This window comes from Neodiprion pinetum, chromosome 4 (assembly GCF_021155775.2).
Source record: "Neodiprion pinetum isolate iyNeoPine1 chromosome 4, iyNeoPine1.2, whole genome shotgun sequence".
NCBI classification, from domain to species: domain Eukaryota; kingdom Metazoa; phylum Arthropoda; class Insecta; order Hymenoptera; family Diprionidae; genus Neodiprion; species Neodiprion pinetum.
The window spans coordinates 32,832,796-32,852,754 of NC_060235.2; the positions used below are offsets into that span (position 1 = coordinate 32,832,796).

At 39.0% G+C, this 19,959-nt stretch overlaps 2 protein-coding genes across 7 annotated transcripts in view; one reads left to right on the forward strand and one right to left on the reverse strand.

Annotated features, from left to right (window-relative positions):
- The window catches only part of LOC124217589 (CD9 antigen), a 23,256-nt gene continuing 3,297 nt past the window's right edge, over positions 1–19,959 (reverse strand). The window contains exons 1-4 of one of the 2 annotated variants that reach the window (XM_046623434.2): positions 17,724–18,514; positions 1,683–1,994; positions 1,299–1,562; positions 1–1,171 (exon numbers count right to left, since the gene is read on the reverse strand). In XM_046623434.2, the coding sequence (XP_046479390.1) occupies positions 1,019–1,171; positions 1,299–1,562; positions 1,683–1,994; positions 17,724–17,789 (795 nt within the window). In that variant the 5' untranslated portion in view covers positions 17,790–18,514 and the 3' untranslated portion in view covers positions 1–1,018. Of the gene's footprint in view, positions 1,172–1,298; positions 1,563–1,682; positions 1,995–17,723; positions 18,515–19,959 lie in introns of those variants that run through there. The other variant, XM_069135292.1, reaches the window with a different exon arrangement.
- The window catches only part of LOC124217577 (condensin-2 complex subunit H2-like), a 6,093-nt gene continuing 4,977 nt past the window's right edge, over positions 18,844–19,959 (forward strand). For 2 of the 5 annotated variants that reach the window (XM_046623416.2, XM_046623415.2), the window contains exon 1: positions 18,844–19,253. The gene's annotated coding sequence lies outside the window, so the exon portion shown is untranslated. Of the gene's footprint in view, positions 19,254–19,302; positions 19,929–19,959 lie in introns of those variants that run through there. The other 3 variants (XM_046623417.2, XM_046623418.2, XM_046623419.2) reach the window with 2 other exon arrangements.

Below are 19,959 nucleotides of genomic sequence, written 5' to 3' on the forward strand. Positions count from 1 at the left end.
AAAAAAAGGGGGGGGGGGGAATCATAATGTTGAACACAATCGATATAGAGGACAGAAATCGATTCCGCGATGTACTAATTCGAGTATTATTACATTACGTAAATTACGTTGTCACACCTATATGCATAATACTTTTCTTTCCATTACCATTTAGAACATGGGTATATACATACATTATATATATTTGATTTCACGCAATAGACACATAAACATTTAAATGTTTCTTTCCACTTTTCTCATTCTGACGAATCAGAAAGCAGGACATACTCCTCGGGACAAAATTTACGGTATTTCTTGGTTTTCGGAAATTCACGAAATAGAAAATAGCTTGTCTTTCAAAGCTATAAGAACTGTTTTGTTATTAAAGGAAAGATAATGGTCTTAAGTTTAAATCGATAAAGTTCTTCAATCACATACGTCTAGACTCTAGCGTATCGCGTTATTTTTACTGTCGAACTTAATTGTACTTTTTTGGACATGTTATCATATTTCAACCCTTCATCTATTACAAAATTTCATTGCATTCTCCGATGCTAAATATTTGGTGAGACTTGTTTTTATCACACTATAAACTCACGAAAAAAGCGAATTCAAGATCTATCCATAGAGAGCTTGACCCTATTACTTTCTTAACTGAATCAAGTTTAAGGTATGCATATACCGAATGAGTCGAATATTTTTGCACAGTATTTCAGAAATGATTGGTTCATGTGAAATCAGATTAGAGTAATTCGCAATCTAAATAATTTATGTAGTTTAGTGTACAAGTTATTGTTAAGATCATATATCAGTTAAGATTTTTGGTCTTTGAGTATGTTCAATATGTTATTTCCGTGTGCATTTCCTTTGGTTTCTTTTTTCATTACTTTTTTTTTAAGAAGATGACGGAAAGAGTGATAAGTAAGTTTTATAGTCAGTCTCGTGTATCTTGGCACAAACTGAAATTATGAAACAGCTACTGAAAAATTTGATTGATTTCCAGGATGTTAAGAAGATTGGCGTGAGAGAAGCTACGCTTTTAGGCTTTGTATCTATCAGATGAGCCAATGGCGCAGCACAGAACCAATGCAAAGATCAAACCGAGTAGCTCCAGTATTCCAGCTCCAATAGTTACGCCCAGCACGATGCTCATGTGTCTTACAAGCGCGTCCACAAGCTTGTTCAGACATCCCTAGAAAAGGTCAAAAACTCATTTACAGACTAAAATCTCAACAATTTTGGAGACATATCATGGTTTTACATACGACTCCGAAACAGAGGGTAATGCACTATGTACTGAAGACAAATGTGAAAATTACCTCTTCATAAATCACTGAACCAATTTCATCACCGGGTTTAAGAGCGTCCTGGCAATTTGGACTTCCCTTATCTTTGCAGCAGGATAGCGGCACGCGGTAATAGCTGTTGTCAGCAGTGACGCCAATTTTGATACCGCCAGCACGATCCTTTTGCACGTACTGACTGCCAGCCCAGTTTGACGGTCCAGTTACGCCGCAGCAGCTCAAATCCGATTGAATGGCGTCTATAGTAGCCGTACGAGATGAGATCACTCCGTACTCGGACTAAAAAATGTTTCGATATTATTATAACAGTTCATGCGATCGCAGGATATACGATCAAAACACAAAAATATAATAACGATCATGAAACAAGAATCGAAGCCTGGATAGGTATGTATTCACCTTGACAGTGTTAGCAACAGATGCCTCGACGAGCTGCTTCAGACGTTCGCTGTTGGTGTAGAGCCAAGCTCCTGCAGCAATCTGGGCGACAATCACGACGAGTAGGCAGCTGAAAAATCCGACGAGCATGCATTGGGACTCACGGAAGGCGCCGCAGCACCCCAAGATAGCGACTATCAGCATGAGCACCCCAGCCGCCAGGAGAATGTACAATCCGGCATGGTAATTGTGCTCTTCTTGGGCCAATGACACAATGAATGTTGGATCAGTCAGCATCCATATCGCCAAGATAACCGTGGCCGACGCTACCGCCTAGAAAACAAAAAGAAATACAAATAAAAACCGATATTTATTGTACCGATGGTTGCGGTGCAAATGTTGATATCCGATATTTATCAATCATTGAAGGTATCGACACGGGTGGCTTGACTTGAAGGAAATTCAAGCAAAGCTTTCGATCTTCATTGGGCATCTCCGTGCATGGAAGTCGTCAACGAAAGCGTACGAGTACCTCGATCCAATGTCAGTGCATTATAAGAGCACTAATTCCAGATATACCTAACTGACGATGAGTCCATAGGAAGTGGATTTTCCTTCAAGAATTTAAACGGAACGATTCAGTGGGGGAATTTTTTTGTAATTCGATAAACGAAGTCGGTTAAAAGAGTAGATACGAGTAGATACCTGTGATACGCTATTTGCAATATCGTGTTCCTCGAAGTTTTATAGTGTATATGGGAACGTTGTTGTGTAATAAACCCCATCGTCCGTGAAATCATGAATGTATACCGTATTTATATATAACGATCCCATTTTCTTACTATAACAATAACCGACCAACTTCCGTAATTATCACCACGTGTTTACCAGCCCCTGAACCCGATAACGGAATTGACCCTCGGGGAAGGAACTATCATCAATCACTGTAACCACACAGGCATGAAGACCGCATGTGCACTTTCCGTATCAATAATAATAAAGTATATAATCTTGTCAAAGTGGCATGTATCAACTATACTGCATGAATCTTACCCGAATCTTAGCTAAAATTTCCCCTCATCAATCTCAACGCCCAAAGAAACGATTTTGGGGCTGTTATATAACATCTCTAAACTGTATAAACTCTCTCTATGTTTGTACGTAATATAACGAAAATAGGAATTATGCTCAGACACGTTTTAATGCTTCGCTTATGCTTACATCTTTTCGCTTTTTTATGTATAATTCGCGGTTCATTCAAACGTCGAGATCTGTATGGAAGTGTACGTGATCACGTGGGGCAAAAAACACAAATCCCAAACATACGGAAGCCCGCACGTGATGCGCTCACAGAAACGCGCCCGGCTTAATCTAGCCCAGCAATGACGTAAGATGATACTCTCTCAAGGTTCTGCCTTATTCAGACTTTCAGACAGACGCCATCCTTCTACATTATAACGAATGCTGCTGCTGCTGCTGCCGCCACAGCGACTTGTGCCTACTTACAGCTGTGACAGAATTTCCTCTCCAAAGTTTCAAATTTCGCTCAGCGTTATACAGAGTTCATATCCGTCGTACCTACTATTATTACCATGAACGCGTGACATCTTGTTATATTTAAATTTTGTATATACACAATATACACATCTTATATAGATCTAAACATATAATACTAAGGTATTACCAAATTTGGTACCATCAAGTTTACGCGTATATGTTATATTTGTTTTGCAGAAGAACATTATAAACACGATTAATTCGAACCGTGCGGAATGGTTACACATGTATACATATACCTAACTATGTTAATCTCTCTTAAATCTCCTCGAAATTCATAATACTTGAATATTAAGATCAAAGACTTGCAAGTATCGATCGTAATTTACATTTCATTCCTTATCTTATAGGCTTGGATAACAACTTTTGAATATACTCAATCAGAATTAAAATTAACTGCCGTATCACACGTCCGTGATTATCTTTTCATTAATATAATCATTCGTTGTAAAATGCGTCTCAAAGTCCATTGGGGTTGTGACCACACAGTGTCAATAACAATTGATTCGCTGACCAATTATGCATTTACAAGTAAAATTTCCTTACACCAATCGGTAAAGTTGAATAATATACGATAATTTTAGACAATTAATAATTAAACACAATTTAATATGCATATAATTTCACGAATGTAGTTAAAAAAAAATTACACACGGTGCAACAAAAGTCGCCTTCATCTGTAATTTACATAAATTATTTGGAAAATTATAATGTATGGATGTCTTTTCGAAAGCAGATCAAAATCGAATTCAAACTAAAAGATTCTCTTTCTAATCCCTCTGCATGGAATTCACAATTTTTTCGATTCTCGAATCACGTCGCAAAGTGAAACCTCATACAATTAATTATGTATACGACATGTATAAGATTGAGTAAATCGGTCGACGGCCTGAAAGAATTTGCGCAAAAACTTTAGACAAAGAGAACGGTATTCTGCAGGGACGGGAATCGCGAGTTTGGTTCGGGTGTAATCGATTTTGTCCAGAACCTCGACCCTTCGGAATCGCAAACAACCCCAAGCGGATTCACTATAACCCGCGTCCATATAAATTCTACCCCAGGGAAGAAACGATGAGAGAGAAAGAAGGAGGGAGGAGAGTGCCGAGAAGCGGGCAAGAGGAGAAAAAACGGAAGAAATTCCGGAGAGTAAGGACGGAGAGAGATCAAGGAAAGAATTGCTTCGGTGGATAAGATTCTCGGTTATAAGGGAAGTAGCTGCGTAACTCAATTCGAGCGAGTCTGTCTGCCTGATGTGATACCTGCACAAGTAAGATTGAAAAGAAAACTGTTGCCATTAAAAAGCCTCGCGTATTTCCTACGCATCGAATATTTAATTTCAGCGAATTTTTCCTTCGGATAAGATACACATGTCACATTGTTATGGTTACAGAAATGGGATGAATTCGGTGAAGGTTCAACCCCGTAGACAGCTAAACCGGGACCAAAGAGACAAGAACAAAAAAAGAGATAAAAGCCACGGATTGACGGGAATGGTATGGAATGAGAAATGGATCGGCAACATAACTGATTCGGTTTCGTTGGACGAGTGTAACATCGATAGTGGTTCAGGGAATCCTTTATTCGGCGTCACAGCCATTTTCGTTCCTTCAGTTTGCCTACGAGCTATAAGTCCTCTAAATCGTTACCGTTCTCTGTTCCCAGTCGTCACGGTCGTCGCGCGTCTTTCCCTCCATAAACCCGAGCGATATATATATATATACATATATATCCCAGTCGAGGCTCGGATCCACCCCAAGATAATAAAACGCCCGCGCTTTCCTCCAGCTTTTTGTAATCTACGAGCTGGAACTCCCTCTGAGCGCCAAAAGTGCAGAAGAGAAGAAAAACGGAATGGAAAAGCTACACAACCAGAAAAACCCTCAACGTCACGGGATAAGAAATTATCTTAATGTTTTGATCCCCAAAAATCTGTACGTACAGTATATGCGCCTACGTTATACATTTCAAACGAGAAAAACATGCGACATACAAAAAAAAAACCCAAAATTGCGCGTAATAAAATCAATCGGGTTGAATTTCAGTGAAACAATTACCTCCTTTTAGATACAAAAATTTTAAATCCTTCATTTTGATACATATTTGGGATGAAAAAAAATTTCATGAGAAAATAATGAAGCCAAGTTTTCGTTCAAGTTTGGACATTACAACAGCGTCGGAAACAGCGACGGGCAGTGATTTTAAGCCTAATTGTCATAGCTTGGCGTAACGTAGCATGCTGCGAGATTCGTCGGATGCACATGAATAATTAAAGTACCAGCTAGACTGCTGCGCCCGAGATTTGTACGTAAATTAATGTACTTTGTACTGTACATCGGACGTAGATACGTTATTCACATTATGCATAGAAACGATATTGTATACGATGCACAAACGTAGGTATATGCGGTATAACGTGCAGTCGTAAATTATTACAAACCGCATGTAACGTTGCTGCATCGCTGTAACGGGGAAAAGTGAGGCGGTAGTACGCGCGTTAGACAAGAATACTCATGAAAGCCTACTACGGCTGGCGACGTGGGCATTCGTATAATATCGTGCATCAGTGTGACAGTGTGCATTAAAAACTCGTGTGCATCCGCTTGAAAAGACGCGGTAATGCCCTCGGACTATACACATATTGTATTTATATATCCATACGTGTATACACTGTCATACCCTCGGATTAAATTAGATGTTTTCCCCCTTCTGCATTTCATTCAAATATGTATCATGCATACATGCATTACACGGAGCTACTCCTTCTCGGTCGAGTTACAGATTATACAGTGTATGCCTATTGTGTTATATTATCATGTACATCCTTGCAATATAATATAAGAACGTTACGTTGGTCTCTTTCCTTTTTCACTCTGACAGAATTGTTACTCTCATTATAAGTTTTCAAGCTTATAGAGAGCAGAACGTGCGGTGAATAGTAATGATAGAAATTACGTAGATATATATAATATATATATATATATAATATATATATATATATATATATATATATATAATATATATATATATATGTATAACAAAAGTTCCCAGCTTAGAAATGGGAAGAGAAACTTGCAGTCGGTACACACAGCGAGCACAGAGTTAGAGTTTCATTGGGTGTGCGTGGGTTTGGCAGCATCAATGCCTTGTACCTAGCCTCGAGTGCATACAAAAAAGGGTTTCAAAGGCGGGCAGTAGTGCTCGGAATATCCTGACGGGAACAAGAGAGACCTTTTAGAGCCGATACAAACCCAGTAGTAATAATTCCACGGACGAACAAGCCGCGGCGCAACTTTCTTTATTAGGGAATATATGCATACCTATACGCCCGTGTTGTATTATATTTTACACACACGTATAGACGAATTGTTTGCGAAAGTCGGTAGACGACGTGGAAAATGATGGTCTAAAACGATTCGCGCTAAGACTTTTACTTGCGAAAAACGGAAATTAAGTGCATGCAAGGCAAGAGTTGTGCAAAAGATGACGAATATTGAAAACGAAGATTGAAACAGCAACGGCAACTCCGAAATGACGAAAAGTTATAAAATTCTTCTTTTTACGAGTTCCGTCAATTTGACAATAAACGCGGCCAATAAGAGGCAATAGAATTGTTGTTAATTATCGTTAACCGCTTTCTTTAGTGCAGACTCTGCTGGGCTGATCAGAGGATATATACGGCTGTAATAATAGAGAATGGAATTGCTGATATGTACTTTCTATAGCTATATACAAGCGGTCGTTCACACGCTAGGGCCAAGTTTATTACCGTTTGTTTAACGCGTCTCCACGTGGTCCACGTGTCTCTGCCAAACTTAAATTTGATGCAGTATAAATCTAACCTATAAGTTGATAGATAGGGTGTTTTTCGTTTTTTTTTTTTTTTCGTTTCCCGCGACTAAAAAACTTATTGCAAATGGCATGAATCTCTTGCATAAAATCTCAAATTTAGAAGTTTTCCTACAATTTAAGTAACGCAGGATGGCTGGCATTTTCTCCTAAAATTGTTAATACTATGCAACACGTTTAAAAATGAATTTTTATGTAAATCGGAGACTGCATAACTTGTGAACAGCCGATGAAACTGCAAACTTTGCTCAACAGACATTTGTATATAATTTTTACTATACATATAATGTTTGAAAGGTCCGAGCTACGATTTTCCTGTTCAATGTTGGATTCTTTTGTAAAAAACGTAATTCTCTGCAAAAGGCTTCCGGAATCAAGTACGTAACATCAAACGCGGCTGAGTGGTAACAATTTCAGAGAAAAATTATATCTTCCTCAAAAACTCCGAGTTCCGAGAGCAACCTTTAAAAATTGTGTTCTTGCGCCATTTATGACAAGTTTGTCGCATGGGAGCGAGAAAAAAAAAGTGACTTCCAGACATAACACCTTATTAGTGTATACAACTCTCCGTCTCGAATTTGAAAACTTTTCTTAAAAAATTTTTCTCAGCATTTTATCTTCCGCCAAATTTTATGTGAATTACTGTATACTTCTTGCCATTGAAAATGCATCTCGAATGCAAAATCGTAAGAGAGAGAAAATATATAGAAAGACTATCGATCATCCTTCCGGTGAGGACGCAACGTGCTTTCTAGGATAAAAATAACAGAGCGCGTCCTCGGCGAAACTATAAATATAGTAGTGCGATAACGAGATAGAACAGGATGAGTGCATACACGTCATAAGTACGGAGATAAAACATACGTAATATGTACTATATACTTTTGTATAACAACGGTATATGCGTGAACCACGTATACACACGACGTTCAAAAAAGTCCTGCAGAGCTTTGACAGCGTGGGACTGTGTATGTGGTATGTATAGGTACATGGTCGCCACCGCGAGACAATTTTCCGCTCGTCCGTATCTTCTTATCTTATTTATCGACGCGTAAACCCCTTTTGTGGCTAGCCGGCGCTGTTGGATCCCCTTGATCGTATACATATAGATTGTTACATACATTCAATCGTGGATAAGGGTTCACATACACGTATGTAAATAAACTACAAAGAAGACCCATGGTATGTGTGATAAAATTTCTTTCAACGAAAGAAAAATAAATAAATATACCTACGTAAATTTAAGCTTTTCCATTTTACCTAAGGCATGTAAAGCTTTACGAAAAAAAAAACACCACGGAATTAGGGCATGCGTAGAAAATGCGTAGAAAATTATTGATGATCACCGTTTTGGCAATAAAATCCATTAGAAATTCTGGGCCACCGAGCGATCGATGGAACAAAGCCAAAAGGTGAACAAGCGAGGTGGATAGACCGAGTGACAACAGATTGTTTGGCTGAACGTCAATTGAGCGATCCTTGTTCACACGTCAGTGTATCCTATATCTCTCCAATTACAAAAGTCTGGGAGAAAATTTGACGACGTGCCTACATAGCTGAGTGTTGCTGATAATTACTGCTACACTGTACTGCAGGAGGATTAAAACTACAGACAAGATCTGTCAGCGTTTAATTTCACCGTTGAAACAATATTAGGATGCAGAGTGGAAAGAATTAATCCCTGCGTGGAATATAGATTTACGCTGGGGGAAAACTTTCTTTCGTACAACGGGAATTTTTAATATTCTACAATACGCATTTCGATTCAACAGAGATGAAATAGTAGTTTCAAATTTGAATTTGAAAATAAGGATCAAAATAAAAAGTTCTCTACATGATTCACAGCCGCGTGTATGATGTATTTTTGGATGTGTACTTGTATATCAAATTTCATTCGTAGCCGAGGATTATGGCGGCTACAGCGCCGGTTTATTAGTAGTAAAAATAAATCGCTCGTCTGTGTTACCTACTACGAACGCGGAGGCTGAAAACTGTGAACGCCATGGAAGCAAAGAGAATTAAGCAGTTTGTATGTATTGTAAACGCGTATTCGTTAGCTCTTCAAAAGTTGGTTAAAGGTCGTTGCAGTATGCAACTTTCGCATATAAGCAGAGAAAAATAACAAACGTAAAAAAAAAAAAAACATAGAAAATGAAGAAAAAATCATGTAACTCTGAGAACAATATCATTTCTTAAAGTTATCAGACAATTCTAAGGAAATTAATATCTTTACAATAACGGTTTAAATATTTTTCGAATTACGGAAGGATATTTGTCAGTTGTGATAAAAAATAAGAATAACCACAAGTATACTCGTAAATTTCTCTCGGTGTATACGGATTCAATTTTAATTGTCGATTATAATTACCCTGTGCTTCACCCACCACAATATGATGGGAGCTCTGTAAAGTACGATATGTTACGTAAATAAAAATAAAAGACATTTACGCACGCGACAAGCAAGCGAAACAAGTTGTAAAATCGATAGACTTGCATCGTGTCGTGAGTCACGAGCGTTGCCCCGAGTGATCGAGACTTATTTTTGGATAGTAAACATATAAATAACTATTACAATAAGCTGTAAATAGCTTTGTCCGAAGCGCCAAGAGTTTTCTGATAAACAATTTTTACTCTTTGATTTACGTTGATCGTTGTGCCAATAACGAAATTAACCTGTCATCCACTGTATGTATCCACGTAATAACCGCTAGACACGATATTATATCGTATAGCATGTAATTTACGATTGTAGCCAGCGAATTCTATCCACCTTATACCTACCTTGATTGACCAAAAACACGAACACGAATTGTTTCTCTAATCGACAATCGAGCGGTTACGTCACGATTCATGCCTAATTTTCCATGCTATTTTCTTACGATTCCCTGAACGATCACAAATGATTTTATGTCTAATTTTTTGCGATTTCTGATACACGTACAGTAATATTCATTAATGGGTACCTAGTGGCTCACTATTTTTTGGAATGAAAACTGCAACAAGCTTTCTTTCTATGAAAATTTTACGTGTCTATGATCAACGTATATTTTGTTTCTCCTGTCGCTTGCATCGCTAGTCATTGGCATATAAAACTTGCATAGAAAGGAAACTCGTCCCAGGTTCGATTCCAAAAAAAAAAAAATAGTAAGCCACTGGGAACCTATTAATAAACATTACTGTACATAAGTTTGATATACAGACTGAATTGTTAACGACCGAATGATTCAATGCGCAAGCGCTAAAATAGGAGAGAAAAAGAAGTTGTTTCATCAGGGCGGCAACATTTTTGAGGTTCCATACATCACGGCAGTCTGTGATCTCAATTTATTAATGTTGGTCGCCCTGACAAAACAATTGTTCTTTCTCTCGAGTTTTCGCGCATCCGCATTAAATCGTTCGGGCGTTAGCAATTCGCTCTGTATGTATGGAAGATTGAAGATAACTTCCTGTAATTTGATATGCCTTCTTATAATATCAAACACTTTAGCAAATAATACCGCCAAAGTTGCAAGTTCGTTATTATGAAATTCAAATGCTATACGTTTCCACACGATTAACTTCATCCGATTCCAATCACTGATTTCTATTGGTCCTGAATAATTTATATGGCCGACAACGAGAAGAGAGAAAAAATTAGGAGTCCAACTACCGCAAGAAAGGCGGGTGTCGGTAGATGAACGGAAATCAGTTTGAAACTGGCAATTTCCTTTGATCATCGGCGGTATTTCCGATCAGCATGGCTCGGTAGGCATTATCGGAAAGAAGGAGGAACCACCCGGTCCTGCGGGCGACTCCCTTTGGAAGAGAGACGCATGCTCGGTCGACCGGACGTTGACGAAATCCAATTATTAGGTGGTGGATGTAGAGCTACGTCGCAGATACATAAGCCATGTACGTACATACATGCACACGTATACATACATCCAGTTTATCACACCTCGGGTTTCGTCTTCTTCCTCCTTATTGCAGCAGATTGTCGCATCAAGGAAGATAATAAAAAATTTCACCATTATGAATATACCTATATAATTTTTTTTTTACCCACACCTAAGATCCCGTCGTACCAAGAGAAGTTTCTAGTTTTTTATTTTTATTTTAAATAACCGAAAAATGTAGTCCTGGATACAAAATGAAATCATGACGTCATTCATATCGAACCGTTAGTTTCAACGATAACCATATATTTTAATAGAATTTTCCAATAACTATGACAGTTGAATTTTTTTCTCAGTGCCTTTTTTTAAAATATATACTTTATTCTTGAAATGAAATATATTGATTGATAATATATTGTGTGTCCACGTATGAATGCTTAACCGTTTGGATAGATCGATGTAGCTTTTTTTCGCTGCTAATTTCTTTCATCCAAACTTTTTTATCTGGTTTCTATTTACTTCTTATCACCGTTTTTTGTGTAACACAATAGTTTACGGTTATTTATACCTTGAAAGAACGATTGTATTTCATGAGTTTGACGACGAGGCTGAAGCTAGCAGCGAAACGTTCTAATGTTCACTCAAATGAATTCGGAAAATTAAAATTCTGTGCAACACCTTGAATCCCTAATACTTTTACAGAATTATGATGATTAAACTGAACTGCATTTTTCTATTTCCAAAAAATTTAACACGTTTGGCTGCTAACTCTGGCTGCTAGTTTCGGCTTCATCTTTTGATGTGCCTATAACAGAACGATCGTAATAAATAGGTACACTGTGTACTAGGGTGTTTCAAAAAAGACGATTTTTTTTTTTTTATTGTGGTGTCTAAAAATTGATAGTTTACCTAAAAACAAAGCACAAAAATCATTTATGTGATATTTTTAACCTTTTTATTTGTGTATTTGTGCTTTTTGTGAGTTAAGTATTGAATTAGCAAAAAAAAAGTTTACAGGCTCAGGTTAACAGAATTAAAGTAATTTTACGTAAAAAATAATATAAATATGGCATATGATATTTGTTTGTAGTTTTATTGGAAAATATTTGAAATTTTTGATTAGTGTTATTTTTGATCACTGATATCTTTGAAACGATTGATCTGAGGAACTTTGATCTTCAGACGTTTTTTGTGGAGTGTGAAATTTTCTACAAATCTGTTTTTTCAGATTGTTGTTACGATGAACCGTTCCAAAGTAATAAAAATTCAAAAATAAAAAATAAATTTTCCCGTGCTATTTAAATGGAAAATAAAGAAATGGATAGAGGCAAACCTTACTATTGATATTAAGAGCTCCTATTGGTGCCAAAATTTTTATTTTTAGGTATACTATCAATTTTTGGACACAATAAGAAAAAAAAAAAATTCGTCTTCTTTTGAAACACCCTACTGTGTACAGTATATCGTATGGGGGGATACTGTTTGAAAGAAAATTTTTATTCCAAACAACCGGAAGTGGCGCACATAAGCCATTTCTACCATACTTACAACACGTGCAACGGTAGCCAAGCTCTCCCCTTACACATACATCCACATGCCTGGCCGTAAAAGTGTATATACGTAAAGGTTCTGTTCAGACCGTAAAAATGTGTTGAAAAATTTAAGGGCTGGGCCGCGCATGTGCGTTTCAGGGGGTCAGCCGTCATCCAAGCTACACGTATATGTATATCTACGGGGCGTCGGAAACATCTGTCGATTTTGCACGCTCTCCTCCACCGTAACGTACAAGCAAAATTATACTGTTGTATTTTCCCTCTTCGTACGTCACGTTGTTCACATTAACTTTTTTTTTTCACCCTTCCTTAAATCTGCTTTTTCCTTTAGTCTGCATTTCTTGCATTGAATTTTTATGTAATGGAAATTGCTTCGTTTTAATGCGCGTTGCATTTGAATTCAGCAGAAATTATATTATATCATTCGATGAATGATCAATCGAATAACCAGAATATTAGCAAAGAGTACGTTGTGTTTAGATGTAAAATGGACGCGGGATGTATATTTTAACCGTATTTTATGCGTCGATATTACCGCCAGAGGAGGGGACTGGGGGAGAGTTGGCCCACGCGGCCACGTGGTGAACTTTCAGAGCGCTTATACACTCGAGGGTTGCAGCATGCCGCACACGCCAGTAGATATGGTGTATAATAAGAGAGGAAGGGAAACTCATGAGAAAACCATGCAGGAGGCCATGCCCCATACACTGTCCCCCGCATATTACCAAACCCGAGGGTGCGACAGGCGGCGATTGAAATCCACGACGAAGAAAGCTTTGAAACATAACGCTTCAACAATTTCTCACAGCTTCCTAACTTTCTTCGTCTCTCTTTTATGCCTCGGTTAGCTCGTCATTTTTTATTGCAATTACACTAATTGTAAGTATACATACATTATACCTCGATATACGTCGATGCTTTCCTACTTGTCTGAATTGATATACTACAGATGAAACTTTATCATACACACACGTGATACACACGTCCAATTTCCTGACACATGATGATGCAAGATGGAGATAGGGGTTGACTGACATTGTAACAAAGTGACGGAAAGGAACTACGTGAGATGGGTTGACATCGTGAGACAACGTGGGCGAGGCGGAGCATTGTGTTGCTGTGGAAAACGTGGAAAATGATAGAACCCACCACGTTCGAAGTCTGACGGTAGGTGAATTTCCGCTATCCAGCTAACCAGAGGCACTTTGTTTTGTTCGCCGGGTCGTTACTGACTGTGAGGAAAACTAGGGAACGCGACAATTGGACGACAGGCGTTTCTAGAAATTCGCGAGCTGGGCGCGTCTTGATGAATGAATAGCGTTGATGCATATCCCCGGAACAATACGCGAGCTATACGATGATAATAAAGAATTACACAACCAAGGCTGCTGCGACGTTCCACGCGAATTGAAAGTATGCAGGACGTCGCACCCACGCGCCAAACCGTACAAGTTGCGAGATAGTGATAGTTGCAAACATTGCATGTGCAGATAATGCGAAATGTTATCTACCGAAAGTAACGATAAACGATGTGTAATTTGGTCGACTTGATAAAACAAAGAAAAGTTAATAAACTAACGTAAACTTCAATCCAATCACATCGGAAGAACGTCTTTTCGAATTGATCAAACAATATATCTTTACAGTCGATGACCTCAACTTTAACGAAATATATACACGATGCGATAGTTATTTTTGAGCTATGATTTCTTATTGGAAAACTATGTTGATGTAAATAGTTACCTAAACTTGATCGATAACCCTGCAACATCACCGAAACTAGAAAGCAACGGAATTTTTCGTCGTTTTTTTCCTACTTGAAATTTTTTACATTATCTTCATCGAACGGATACGAGAAACCTGGTCGTCAAGTATAACACCGACTTCCGACCTAAGTCCACGTACATGACGACAGTTAGATAAGGTGGTCCAAATAGCGAAGATCCTTCCTCCTCCCTCTCGTTCAGCGAGCTCTTAATTCCACAAATAGATTCGCGTCAACTAAAGAGAATCGAAGTTGCGTCACTGTTCAAACTGGCGCGACTACTTGACCGAGTAGCAACAGCTTGTGGCCGTCCCATATGAAACCCACGAAAAGCCGTTTCCACCTAGACACGGCGACAGTAACTCTATTTTTGTTGAATCAACTCCGTCTATCGTAGCTGCTCGTCATTGTCCATGAACCGTTGCAGCATCCCGTTTAATCACAAACCTATGCTGCACCCCATGGTTTGCGTCTCCTTTGCCCATAGTTTTGCATTAAAATGTGCGATGTATACATATAATGTCGTACTATATTTAACTATGTGCAATGTGCAAGGACCGATTAAATCTGTCCTCGAAACGTTACGTTCCTCATATTCGCGCTTTTACCTCATCGTGGCAGAATTACCACAAACTTATCGCTAGTCGAAGTTCAGGAGATTCGTGTATTTTTTTTTCAAACCTTTCAACGCGGGTCTCCGAACTTATCACGATTCTGAACTGGAATAACTTTCCGTGGTTTTAGAACCGGAAACTTAAGCTCTACGGCAATTTACTTGCTGTACACATCAAATAGCTCCGTGCACTTGTAGGCAGAGACAAGTCAACTTTCGAGCACGTTTAATGAAAGTAATTCTACCGAGGAGAAGTATTAAATCATTATGGACAGGCCCCAACCCCATTGCCGCTTCTAGGCCCACACGCCGCATGCCTCAAGGCGGAACTTTTAACCGGCGAGTTCCTTGATCTCGAGAGGAGGTAGTCGTAGTCTATATCGCGATTAGCAAAAAGAGATGCGGAGCAGTAGGTACAACGCAACGCGCGCTTCACAGCAACTTCTAACGTTATAGTGATTGAAGGCCATAATTTCACTATATTTTTTTTCATTCGTTCCCACTAGTTTTATACTGTTTATATTGTTATATCTTCTCCAGAAGTGAAAGTAAGAAGTCCGGCAGCCCTCGATTCTCACTAGTCGAGTCGTAAATTTCCGGACTTTTTATACGCAAGGTATAATAATATCCTCGTATAAGCCACGGCTGCCGGGTCATTGATCCCCGAACGGACAATACAATTGTAAACGGACTTTGAGAACTTCAATGTCGTATGTAACTGTGTTACAATTACAAGTAACCTATCGGAAACATTCAAGACTGCATCTTGCAGACCTTGCAACAAATTGATATCCGAGTCAGCTGCAAATTCATAATCAGTTACCCCGTTCCTAAATTTACGTGCAACTGTAAGCGATCCGTCGCTCGTTTAACGGTGGGTTAGTTAAATCAAGTTTATACACTGCACTTATAAATCGTTATAAATAAACTTATTTTGAACATTACAATGACATGAACCGGAATTTTTCCACATCATAAACCTGTTTGAATGTTGAAATTTATGTGGAGAGTAGGGAAAGAGAAGGGACAAGCGAATGATGACACAGACCTGCGAAATATAACTTTTAATTTCCCCCTTAAGTAATAATGCTTTTTTTTTTAGATATTTAGATACGTTGAATTATAATATAATGAATAATATACCGCTAGTTTTTTTACAGCATATCAAGATTTATTTTTATGCAGGATACGCATATTTGCAGATTTTTGAACATTTTTTGTGAAAAAACTAAAATATAATGAATATAAAACTGAATGTTTAGGTATAAAATAAACTGCGTTAGTCTTAAGCAAGTCTTAAGAGGCTAGATAAATTAAAAAGACATATCTTGGAAGTTAACTCTAATAGTACTAAGAAAACGCAGAAGAAAAAAAAAATTTCTCCGAAAATTTACGTGATAGAATATTTTATACTTTTTTTTCATTGATTCGTACTCAGTTTCGTGGGGGGAAAACCATCGCAGATCTGTGTAATCGATGCATCGCGCGCGCTGCTGCGTCTCCCTTCCGGTTCTATTCTTTTATCTCATTATGCATTTCTAGCCTCCAGCAGTCGTTGAGTGCTTACCCATAACTGCACTCCACCTGCATTACTTACATACGTACGTACGAGTGATTTGTGAATTATTTAAAAACATGACTCTCCGGCGCTTACGGCTATAGATATAATGCTTACAGCTGGTCGTGTGATGTTGGCGTAAAACAACCCGTGACGGTGAAGCAATGAATAATTTTATAACGTCGTAATCCGTTGCACGATCAGAAGTGAACGAAGTAAAATTGAAAAAAGGAAAGTAAGAAATTTTACAAAAAGTCGTTCAATTATAGATCACTGACCGTTAACGCTCCATCATATGTGATGAAAAGCGTATAGTGTTGGTATACATAACACGTATATACATATTATAATACGTAATAAAAATGTAATATTTAACGTCTTGAAATCCATCGTGTACATAAAGAAATACGAACGTATATTTGTATATATGTATGTATATGTATAATTTTAGCATCCGATACACTATCTCGGATTTAAAATAATCCTCGAACATGCGATCTTACCCTTCGTGTAGCAGCAACATACTTTCGTCGCTGCGAATTTGAACACATTTTTTTCAAGGCATAACGCAGTGCATCGGATTGCGATTACCTCATTATCGCCGCCGTGGTGATTCATTGTCAGTAAATCCAAGGGTGAAATCAGTCGCAAGGGTTTTAAAAAAACGTATATAAGGGGTGCTGGTAAGTGCCGCGAATGGAGGAACAGCGAGCAAAAGGGGAGGGATCGGGGTTGCGCCCAGATGCAATCGATACAGCTGCGCTATAGTGTCAGAGGACAACTACGTCACGCTACCATTTGTTGCATCTCACGTTACAAACATAGCTCTTCGATCGAGTGTACGTAGGTTACGTACTTATCGTTAGAGACATTCGAAACAAAAGAAAGTCGACAATTTCTAAGAGCGGGAATTTCGATTGGAGGTCGAGATACAGGGATGAAAAAAACTGACAATCGTTAGCTTTAATGTCAGTTTTTTCTCCTTACACACATTCCACACTACAGTTAATTTGTTAGTTTACTTATGTGTACTCAACGCAGATAAAATTAAACAACCTCTGTGACTTTATATGGGCTAAATTTCACAAGGATATTTACGAATTTTCAAGGTATGTTCAGATTTGGCATTATCACACAGACAGATTCAAATGAAAGAAGAAAAATATCGTTAGAAAAAGAACAGATGTGGAGACAGTTTGTTGTAAACGCAAATCTCGAGTTCTGTAGCGATGACAGGGAGAGTGAGAACGATGTAGGTGATAAGGAAATGTAAAAATAAAAAAAACGTCTCTCACCCAAAATATAAGGTTCACAAATACGAGGAGGTACTTGATGACTCCGTAACAACCGGACAACCCCATCGTTCGTCGTTAGGTGAAACTGGGAAAAAGTCACTTCTTTCGACGCTCGATCACACAGCACAAGACACTCGCGCTACTAGCAATGACAACTTCGCGATCTAAGCGAAACTAATCAATGGTTATTTTCGAATCGGGGTAATCGGCGTGCCTCTCGCTCCCCGTAAATCTACGCGTAAAATCGACCGGTCCGTGCGGGATGTTCCCAGCAACTGGCTCTCGCGCCCTAGCGGCATAAGCGGAATAAGCAGACGCGCTTTCCTCAACTTGCGGAGGGTGGAGCCGCGCTGTCAACTGTCCCCGACCCCCCAATCACCGTCCGGCGTCGCTCCGTGTCAGCCAATCAAATTCTTTGTTGTTGACAGTCAGTTGCGGCATCGTTCAAATTAAATCACTAGATTTTAATCAAAGATTTTAGCCGCGTGACCCGTGGATCTAGATCGAATCCAGATAATACGGCTATCTAGGATTACCGCACCTTCTGCTCAGCTCTGAATTAGCGATAACACCGAGTCATGACTCGTTTTACCATCCAAACTGACTGCGATGCTAGAACGATTAGCGAAAATTGTTGCTCATTCTCTCTCACTGGTTTTGAGTCGACAGCTTTTACTTGATTTAACATACTTTCGACCGCTGTTCTGTCTCCTGTGGATGCATGTACACTGATATTGACGTCACAGGGATGTGTCACGAGAAGTTGAATTTCATGCATTGTAGTCATACGATAGACCCGACATGACAATCACTGCGAGCCGCATCCAATTAGAATGTTTGGCAAGTATTCACACGTATTATGCGGTCATAGTTGTTACAGGTAGGCCGGAAGCTATACTGGTATAATGGACGTAAAAAATTGATTGTTAATTATTTTTAACGTTTTTGAGCTTAGATTTTTTTCTCCAACTTAGGAGACATTTGTACTTGAAAAATCATAATTCAACAAGAAGCTATGCTTCGATCCCTGATTCACGGGTCAGGAGCCCAACCTCACCTCACCACACCTAACCTCACCTAACCTAACCTAATCTAATCTAAATTCCGAGGTGTAACCAGCGACTGTAACCAGGTTTCGTACGCACGAAGCGGATGGGTAATAAAATTGAATAATAACGCGTGAGGATTTAGTTCCGGAGTGGGAGAACAATTGTACAGAACGTTATTTTCATCCTTTGGCTCGACGGTGGCGAAATCGTAGTAATATTTATTCGCGTGGTACACCGCTGGCGCACATGCTATACTCTAAGCAAGAAATATGTTGACGTTTATCGGCGGGCACTCGTCGAGCGACGCGGAGTGCAGTGCCGCTGGATACGAGCAACAGCTCCAAGCACATCGTGGATGATCGTGGCTCCCGCTCGAACTGAAAACTGTGGACAGCCCGCCCACAACACGGGAGCCAACTAGCCGAGAGAGCAAAATGGCGAGGTGCGTTTTGATTCCGCGTCGATTCGTCTATTTTTAAAGGTAAACCACATATTAATAGTGATTATTCAAGAAAAAATTTAGACTTGGCTGAGCGAATGCTTTATCCATCAGTTCCGACGGGTTGTCGCGCCAATCCGTGTGGTCGAATCAGAGAAAACAACGTTGAAATAACCCTAAGCAGGCTCGCGCGGGCTCGTGTTTGCCATGTCGTCTTTTGAAACACCAGCGCATCCAACCACTTATTCGAATTTTCTTGTACGTACACCGATCACATGCCGGTGTGTTTACATGGTTTTTGCGGCACGCAAATCGGTGCCTTCGAGGATCAAGGATGCGTCGAAACGAGAGTGGTTCTCGCAACGTATCTTACTTATTAATTACGCGTTTCCGTTTAATATACGACCAGCATATTATCCGTAATAAGGAAAAGAAGCCAATGAAATTTTGGTTACACAGGTGTTCGGTATTTGCATTACTTCATGAATACATTATGAATTCTTATGATAATTCACACTTTGAACTGGTATACACTGTAGAATAGTTCAATGGCATTTGCGCGCCGTGTAAAATTATTAAAGAAATTAATGCGTGTGTGTTCCCAACTCTGACGTCGCATAATTTTTTTGTGCTACAAGTTCAGTTGGGCACGGCATGCGGAGAGTGTCACTCTTTAAACCGGCGTTGTTTGTACATTCTTTAAGCAAATTGCGGAAGGTAATACTATTGAGTTCGATACGCTGGCAGC